The 10182-nt window shown below is 31.1% G+C and overlaps 1 protein-coding gene and 1 long non-coding RNA gene across 2 annotated transcripts; one reads left to right on the top strand and one right to left on the bottom strand.

Annotated features, from left to right (window-relative positions):
• Positions 1–164: 164 nt before the first annotated feature.
• LOC140447607 (uncharacterized) lies at positions 165–1452 on the top strand. Its single transcript, XR_011951613.1, has 2 exons — positions 165–289; positions 348–1452. It is a non-coding gene; the product is annotated as an uncharacterized lncRNA (long non-coding RNA).
• A 3867-nt stretch (positions 1453–5319) lies between these two features.
• LOC140448854 (ATP-dependent DNA helicase PIF6-like) lies at positions 5320–6348 on the bottom strand. Its single transcript, XM_072541974.1, has 2 exons — positions 5797–6348; positions 5320–5724 (listed from the first exon to the last, which is right to left on the bottom strand). Exons 1-2 carry the CDS (start codon positions 6346–6348, stop codon positions 5320–5322), a joined length of 957 nt encoding a protein of 318 aa, XP_072398075.1.
• Between the last annotated feature and the right edge of the window lie 3834 nt (positions 6349–10182).

The following is a 10182-nucleotide window of genomic DNA, read 5'->3' on the forward strand; positions in this document are numbered from 1 at the left end:
TTCATGAAGTCGCTTCAAGGTCAAATTTGACGTGTGTAAAGCACAATTTGACATCCAATTTTGCCGTGAATAACTTCATGAATAAATTCGTGAAGAAATTGACGAAATAGAACATGTTCTATTTTTCACATTTATTGGACGTGAATTCAGTGTCACCAACCTGTGTAGATTTGGCGCGAAGTAGGGATAATAATTATTTTGCTTTTGATTATTCAGATTATTGAACCATTTGAACCAAATTGAACTTTGCATTGTACTTGTCGTGTCAAGTAATAGTTATGGAAAAGAGGTAAGTTTAATATTCTATAATAAAAGACAGAAAATAATATTATGTATTTTTTTTTTAGGAAAAACATACAATTTCGAGACAGAAAACTCTAGTTTTATTAAAAAATTGTTTACTTTTCCCTTTCTTACATCTTTTTTTCAAATATTATTTATTTAATGCTTTGAGAATATATTATATTATATACATGATATTCCGGAAGGTATTCCATTACAAATACGAAGAAACATGTTTTTCATGCATGATGGTGCTACACCACATTACACAAGAATTTGTAGAAGGTGGTTACATGAACATTTCCCTGATAGGTGGATAGGCCGGGGTGCGGATGCACCGATTAATTGGCCTGCTCGTAGTTGTGATCTTAATCCAATGGACTTTACAGTATGGAGTTATTTGAAATCAAAAGTGTATAACATTCCAATTAATACAGTAAATGAGTTAAGAGACAAAATTGAACAAGTATTTACCGATTTACAAAATATTAAATGGATTAATGCATTCGCTAAATAAAAGAATAAGATTATGTATTCAACAAAATGGAGGACATTTTGAACAGTTGTTGTGAAATATTATTTTCGCCATTAATTAAATGTTAAGTATTAATTAAGTTTTCCATTAATTTGTAATATTATTGCTAACACAAGTGTCAATTCCAAAGCATACTTGATGAATATTAAGAAATGTAACGATTACAATAAAATGCATGTATACCTTCGAGTTTAAATAAATCGAAAACGGTGATATCTATCGAAATATTACAAGATCACCTTTTTTGCGTAGAAAAGTCTAAGGAAACAATTTTTAAAATATGTAAAAATTAAAAAACGTGACGCAATAACCCCCACTTACCCTCCAAAACTACCCTGTATTAATATAGGATGTGGTAGGTGGTGACATGAAATTAATTATCCTAATGTCTTATAATCACTCCCAAAATATGAACTCCGTATTCAAAACCGTTTGGAAGATATTTGAAAAAATAAGAATTTCAATTCACCCCTTTAAAGGGTTGTATCTCCCTTATTATTCAGTTTTATAAAAAAGTGTACATAAAGAAGTACCCTTATTTTTGGACGTACTATGAGCTCTAGAAATTAATGTACATAATTCTGGACCACCTTGTATATAGTACCTAAATATTTGTTAATAAAAGATTATATAATTCTACCTTTTTCTTCACTCCTATCTTTTACTTGGTCTAGTCATTAGGTAAATGTTTTTATCATCTTGAAAGTTTAAAAATTGATTAAACAATGTTTTCCAAGAGATATGGGTGCTATTGATTTCTGAAACAGGAAAGGATGGTTTTCTTTGAAATGCCAAGTATTATAAGATTGCAAAATGAAAAGTATGGAGATAGTAGCTAGGTTTTCATATTCGACTCATGATTCTCAAAAACAGCAACTTGCAAAAAAGAGTTATAAATCATTAATTATCCAAATAATATCAAGGATGTATCATGGAATTCTAAAAATTTACAATAAATGCTTTAAATACATCAAAGATTGATTTTAAATTCTGATACTCGCTGGATATATTTTCTTTTTGAACCCAGTATTGGATGGAACCGGTATGGATAATTCTGTATTATTGATAGGATTGTTAAATTAACTTTGCATCGAGTCCATTGATCTATTTTTAGAACCAGATATGGATTATTATATATTATTGATAACGTTTTAAATTCACATTCAGAAGTCCACTGAAACAATTCACTAAGACATCCTGAAATTTTGTATAATGAATTCCAGATATGTAACAAAATGTGTATGGAAGAAGAAAGTTTCCCATTTTAGTCAATGGAAGTGGCTGTACAGTTGAAATGATTCAATTGAAAAATCAAAGTGGAGACAATTTTGAAGATGAATTGCTAAATAAAGACATTATTGAACTTAAGTTGAAGATGTTTGAGAGCCCTATAAAATATTTTTGTTATGGGAAAACCTCAGAAGGATCATTAATATACATATAATTTCTTTATAAATTTTTTATTAAATTTTTCTTTGAATAATCTAATTTTTAAACCTAATAAATCTATTTCTTTTTAATTCATGTCTTCTGCCAGTTCCATTTCTCTGACATGTTTCTGTTGTGTTCTCTTCTCCGCTTTTTCTACATGAAGACTTTGGCCTGCTACTAATTTTATTCTTTCCTATTAATTCTTCTTACTCTTATACTTTATTATTCATAGTTTCCTTCCAATGTTGACTATCTTTCTTTAAAAATGCAAGATTCCATATCCTACGAAGAAAATCTGTAAATACGATTTTTTATTTAGAAAAAAATAGTTGTTTGTGTATAACAAATATTAAAACTAGCTTTTATTCCTGTTATTATGATTCTTCATTTACCATTTAAATTATATTATATTTAAAAATGATTGTATTTTTATATATTTAGTTTAGTCCTACCCTACCCTACTATTCAATAAAGCAAATTGTAATATGTTAGACAAATTATTAAAATTGTAAATAATCAGCTCACAAACTAGTGGTAAAGTATTACTGGTTATTTCCATTTTTTATTTGTTTTTAAGTATTCATTTCTTTACAACTTCTCTTTTTGATTAGAATTGTACACATCTCAATATTCTAACAATAAACATACCCATTTATTTTTATTAGGTATCTCTTGAGAATATATTATGAATAGTGGTTAAAAGATTATAAAAAGTATTGTACCTTTCTTTCTTCTTTACTTCGACTTGGTGCAGGCAGGTATTGTATTTAAATAAAGGCTTTCATCATTCTTAAAGTCACAATGAATTGATTAACATTTCTGCTAACAGCAGTTAATTTTTAGTATGTAATGAATGCTAGATTTTCTTGTTCTATCATACAAAAAAAATAAAATTACCGCTTTTTCTGTTTCTTTAGCTATGTTGTCCTTATTAACGTTATTTGAAATTATCTTGTGTGTCCAAAATCAACAGTTTTCACTAATTACATGTAATTTCCACTAATTTTTACCTCTTGTTCAAGCTCTTACTCTTTACCAAATTCAGCATAATTTTTTGTACAATCTTAATCACTATTTTCTTTTTAAAACGATATTGTTTTCTGATTATATTTCCAAATCCAAAATATCTTTATTCAAACAAACAACAATAAATAACATCCAATAATAAAACCATTGGTACTACTGAAATAATGACACTTGATGTAAAAATTTATTTGAAGTCAAAGAAACTTTTACATCCAAGAAATTCACGAATTTATTGACACAGAAATTGATGAATAAATTCATGAATTTCTTCGTGAATTTATTGTTGGTGTAAAGCCCGTATTACATTCATTACATAAATGACATAAATACCAAAAACCTCTTATCTATGACCAAAAAGTTTGATTTCTTCGCAAAGCCAAAAAGGAATCACAAAATGACACAAAACACAATGCACACAGCACAGACAGCACATGTGTAGTAGTAGCAGAGAACAACCGCGACAGTCCTTTGAAGTTACGTGGCCAAGCCGCCAATGACAGCTAACAACCAGAAAATTAATAGTCAGTGGGCATATCACACAATATAAATTCTTAAGAGCGTAGGCGCAAAATTTCGGGCCAATGTTTTTTAAATGCATTCATTTTTTTCGAATCCTGAAAAACTAATAAGTATTTTTGAAAAATTTAAACGCAGAATGAAAGACTATATTATTACTGAGGGCCGAAAGTCCCTGAAAACACCTATAATGTTTATTTTAATAAGTTACATGGGTAAAAAAAAAAGAGAAAATTTAGTGTGATTTTTAATTTCAAATATCTCATTCAAAAAAACTTTTTGTTTATTCTAAGGGACTTTCGGCCCTCGGTAATAATGTAATCTTTCATTCTGTGTTTAAATTTTTCAAAAATATTTGTTAGGTTTCTCAGGATTCCAAAAAAATGTTAAAAAGCATTGGCCCGAAATTTTGCGCCTACGCTCTTAAACGAAACAAAGACATTACTAAAATGCTCAAACTAAAAATTGTTGGAAACATAATTAGACCGATAATTGGGAAAATGTGTATTCATTGTACCATGGTAGCATGATGTGGTATGTGAATCTAGCGCCATACGTGTTCGGGCGTTCAACTAAAACAGTTGAAAAGAAAATTCAAAAAACATTTTTTGAATAATTGCTACAACTAATTTAAAAGCAACGAAATATAAATATAGGTGGATCTAAAGTAATAAATAAATCCTTATTTATGCCAAAAAATATTCTCTCTAACCGAAAATATAGTACCTATAAACTTACTTTATAAGTATAAACCTAATTACCGCTTTTTATATAGATACCGATACGGCATCCTTAGCGATGGTGAGTGCCTCTCACTTCTATTCAAACAATTAAGTGTTATCGTTATCTTTGTTCGACACACTGAATAACGTAAACTGTAGTTAAAAACTTGCAGTATCAGTATATAATATTTTTCTAAAGATTCAATACGACAAGGACAAACTGTTTAAATTTGCGACTTCGTACTTGTGCGAAACGGGCGTTTCTGCAGTTGCAGTAATTATAATAATAATACTAGCTGACCCGGCCACGCGTTGCTGTGGCTAAAGTTTTTGTTATATTACATTATAGTAAACAATCTGAGAGGAACAATAAGAGAACATCAGTCACGGAGTCCACTATGCTTTTTCACACAGATGGTATTTGTAAAAAAATATGGTGATCTCCTTATTTGACTTTCTACTACTATAACCCTTTAGTACAATGAAATTGTTTACGAACAAAGACGAAAATGTTGATGTTGGTATACAAATTCACTGGATTGGGATTTGAAGGGGAAGTACGTTGAACACAATTAATTAAAATGTTCTTACACTTGATATTAAGCAGAAATCAATAGGTACAAAATAAAAAATTATCAGATTTATTATTTCCATTTAATTTTATAACAAATATAAGTATATTACAGTATAATACAGTAAATAACATGTGACGCTTAAACTCATGAATGAGGTAGGCAAGGCAGACAGTCTTAAACTTTTAAACATTAATATCTATTTTTTTGAATTATAAATACTTTCAATTTCAATTTAATTTAACACCAATCGGTGCACAATGTTTTTGGTTAACCTGTCTTTAGCTAACACAAATAGATTCGACGGTTTCTCAACACGTGAACACGCAACATATAGTTGCCCATGAGAAAAACATGGATTTTCCAAATCTAAACCACAAATGGACATTGTTTGACCTTGAGATTTATTTATAGACACGGCGAAAGCTAAACGAATTGGAAACTGTAGCCTTTTGAAGGATATGGTAGAATCTGATGGTATCATCGGAATACGTGGCAGCAGGACCACTTTTCCTTTAAACTTCCCAGCCAAAATGGTTGCTTCAAGAATGTTTCCGCTGATCTTTTTGATGACCAAACGCGTACCGTTACATAATTGAGGTGGATTCAAATTACGGAGGAGAATAATAGGGGAACCAATCTTTAATCGAAGATTATGTGGTGGCATTCCAGGGATATCTAATGAATTTAAAAATTCAATCGGAAAATTTACACTTTCATTTTCATCAACAACAGTATCGATTGATATAAAAAACATCAAATCACCTGGTAACAACTGTTGTATCTGGAAGTTAATTTCGTCAACATCAACGTTTTTGGCTGCCAAAATCGCCCGTTGACTAAGCCATTCATAATTCAAATATTTATTCTGTATATCCGGGAAAATACTCTGAATCAATTCATTTTTATCCTGAACAACAGTGCAAAAATTGTCTGGTAGTTTAATGCATTGCGTATTTGGTTGCAGTTCTATTTTACCGTTCCCAATATCTAGTAGTTGTTCGGAAAATATTTGTGCTGATGGATCATTTTGCAATTGTACTCGCATATTTATGGTCAATCGAAGTGTTTCAACACTTCGCCATAAGAATGATTGTTTCAAACATGCATTAATCTCATCCGCGAAAGTAGAGCGAGGTATAACCGGCAAGGTCTGCCGGAAGTCACCAGACAAAAGTAAAATAGCACCACCGAAAAGTTTATTATTGCTGTTTAAATCTTGCATAGTTCTGTTTAATGCTTCAAGTGAATATTTGTGTGCCATTGTGCACTCATCCCAAATTATTATAGAACTCTTCCGCAACACTGCAGCTATTCCACTATTCTTTTTGATTTTCTTAGTTCTTCATTCTCTTTTTTAATGTTTTTTTTTAACTTATACATTTATATATAAAAAAAAACAAAACCACATGTTCTTTTTGCTGTGCTTAGTTTGAACAAATTGTTAACTTATCTAGTTCAATTTATTGTTTATACATCATAATCGTATAATGTCCATTTACTTAAGTGTCTTTACAACTTTGTTATCACTGACTGCTACATATCTTTTTAAGGTAACACATGTAACAACTTTTCCATGCTTGTGTGGTTTTTTCATATTGTTCTTTTTAGATGAACTGATGATGCTTTCTGATAAGAAAGCGAAACGTCTTCAATAAATAGATGAAGTAGCCATCAACTTTGTCTTTTTTTTCCACCTTTTGACCGAAAAAACCCACCACTCTTCTGAGTGACCCTTAATTTATATATATATATATATAGAAAAGAAATTTAATCTTTGCAGATTAGTTAAATAGTAAACTCTTAAATATTGGGGAAATCTGCAAGAAATTTCTTGCAGATTTCCCCAATATTTAAGAGTTTACTATATATATATATATATATATATATATATATATATATATATATATATATATATATATATATATATATATATATATACATATATATATTTATATATATATATATATATATATATATATATATATATATATATATATAGATCAGGCTTTGAAAAGATGGTATAGAAAATGCGAAACAATGGGCATACCAGTTTACCAGTTAGTACAAGAGAATATCACTACTTTTCGCAGATGATCAAGTCATTTTTGCACAAGACAGGGAGGATATGGAATATATGATACGGAAATTAAAGGAAGAATATGACCTTTGGGGACTCAAGATAAATATATGCAAGTCCGAATACTTATGTATTGGACCCGAGGTTGCAGATTTGAACTTAAGTTTAGAAGAAGAGACTATTAAGAGTTGTAAGGCTTTTAAGTATTTAGGGTCAATGATTAGCGGAGATGGTACTTGTATGAAAGATATAGAAATGAAAATAGCACGGGGAAACAAGCCACAAGAGCACTTCATGGAGTGATATGGAACAACACTCTAACCAAAGAAAACAAAAAGAGGATCTTTCAAAGCATAGTGATGAATATTACCCTATATGGAGCGGAAGTATGGCCAATGACAACAACAATACGAAATAAAATAAGAACAAAAGGTAAAAGAAATAATAAGTTAGACTTACTCACAATCAATTTAATTTAACTAATCGGACGACCGGTTTCGCTTTCTATAATATGCAAAGCATCTTCAGGTCACGATACAAAGTTAAAATGCTGAAAATAATAATCCCATATTAGGGTGTTGTCTAATAAAGATAAAAACAAAGATAAAAACATAGGTAGGTGATATAAATTATATAAATTACAGCAATTATGCCAATATTACATGTCTGTGGTTTTATAAACGAATAAAATGTTTAAGCAGACAAGGTAAGACCCACAAATTGGTAACATAGTCTATTAAACTGTAATGAATTATAAATAAACCAATAAATAAACATTACTTACATGCCGGTACACTATTAATTGATGGTTGAAAGAACATGGTTCAAACTATCTTGGATTGTTGATTGGAGAACTCAGGTCAACTATTGTAATTATTTAACAGTGAACGGGGAAGTTCTTGAGGAGACAGATTGTATGATCTTCAATGGATGTACAGATTTGTGGGTGTGCAATTGTATAATCTTGTAGTTATCAAAATTTCTTTGATAAAGTTTTGCAATATCTGGCAAATTATTGTAAAGTCCAAAAATTTTTATGTTAAAATTAAATTAAGACACTTTTACACACACAGAAACACACAGAAAACACTTAAAAAACAAGGGGCGAAACAGACATTTAATTTAAAAGGATTTCATGATTAAAATAAGAACAGTTGAACTGGACTTTATGAGAAGATGTCTACAAATCACAAGAGCGGATAGAATAAGAACGGAGGAAATATGGAACAGAATGGAAGTAAAATGCTCAATTACAAAAAAGTTGGAAAACAGAGCCCTGCAGTGGTACGGGCATGTACAAAGAATGCCAGAGCATAGGTGGCCGAAAAGAATATTAAACTGGGACCCGCCGGGAAGAAGACGGAGAGGAAGACCTGCTACAAGATGGAAAACATACGTCGGAAATGCTATGATAGATAGAGACCTCAGAGAAGGTGACTGGGAGAATAGAGTGCTGTGGAGGACGAAAACGGCGAACTCATAATGGGAAAAGCCGAAGAAGAAGAAGAAGAAGAAAATTAGGACGATGATTGTAAGATTTAGACCTAAATAGAGTATCCCGGTGCAATACTGAATATTCGCAAATTTCACAGTCATGGTTGACTTATTAAATTATATATATATATAAATTATTTTTTAAAGAAAAGAAAACGTTGCAAACTTTTCAACAATATTTAGTCATTTTCACGTCTTTAAATTATGAAAATATAAATACAACCAAATATTGTATAATGTGCTTTAGCAGTCTGTAAAATTAATCTTCACTGATTATAACAGACACATTTTTGCATCGCAAAAATATATTTGTTGCAGGCTATAAACGCTCTGTAGTCGTGGCCCCGCACTGGCTGTTCCGAGACGCAAGTATAGACCAGGAGGCTGTAGAAAGCCTGTGATTTGCAAAGACGCGTGTTTTTAGAACTAACAAGCAGAATTTAAGAACACAGATACTAAAATATACCGTAAAATTAAAGGAAATTAATTGGTTCGTTAATGAAAACGATCCTAAAGGAATTTTAAAAGTTCGAAAAAATAATATTAGATAAAAAGATAACTTAAAACTTTAATAAATTTGTTATATTTAAGTTCTCGCCAACATCCGATAGATATTTTATTTCGGCCTTGTACATTCCAGGTCTTTTGTATCAACCTATCCTGTCGAGGCTACGTTGCTGTACTGAAGATTCGCTTTCAAAATCTTGATTTAGGTCACCAATATCGCCAACAGGGGACAAAGATATAATAATAACAGTAGGCAAGGCGACATGGACAACTACACCATGCAATGGATTTAAGGTCATACCGGTCTGGACAGAATAATAAGGGAATGCAAAAGTAGTACGGATTATGTCCTTAGTACACCTGAATCTAGGAGAGAAAGAAATAAATTAAACACGAAAGTGGCATACGCGACTCCGATCGAAGAAAGGGATGCAGAGAATTTTGATGCGACAATAGATTTGGCTGAAACCATAAAAGAAGTTAAAGTACGGAAGATTAAAGATCAAAACTTGTTTGCATAATTGGACAAGATATGGCTTGGCAAGATTAGAGAAAGGTCCTGAAATGTTCTCTACAGGATGTGTGGGTGACCATTACGATAAAAAATAGATTATAAATATTGGTGCTCCCAAATCTAAAAGGATTGATAAAATGGGGAAACATCTTAATAAAACGCGGAGACCGAACATAAGTACGCACAACTAGTACAAAATAAGAAATAAGGTAGATGTTACAAATAGCGGGGTAGAAATTAAAACTCTATTAGATTGACCCGACAGAGTTCTACCAGAAATTGTAAAGATAATCGTAGAGGAAAAAGCACCATGGGTGAAACGTTGAGTCAACTGTGTTCCCATGTTCGGTGGGGCATCCATACATTGGGTTGAGTATTGGGGCCATGTCAGTCTGTTCCCTCTAGAACCAACACCAATATGTATATATGATGGACGTCAAGTATTGAGTAACTTGTTGCGAGAACCTCCAGAATTTGAAAACTCTTGTCGAATGTCAGCGATC

Source organism: Diabrotica undecimpunctata, chromosome 8, assembly GCF_040954645.1.
Source record: "Diabrotica undecimpunctata isolate CICGRU chromosome 8, icDiaUnde3, whole genome shotgun sequence".
Taxonomy (NCBI): domain Eukaryota; kingdom Metazoa; phylum Arthropoda; class Insecta; order Coleoptera; family Chrysomelidae; genus Diabrotica; species Diabrotica undecimpunctata.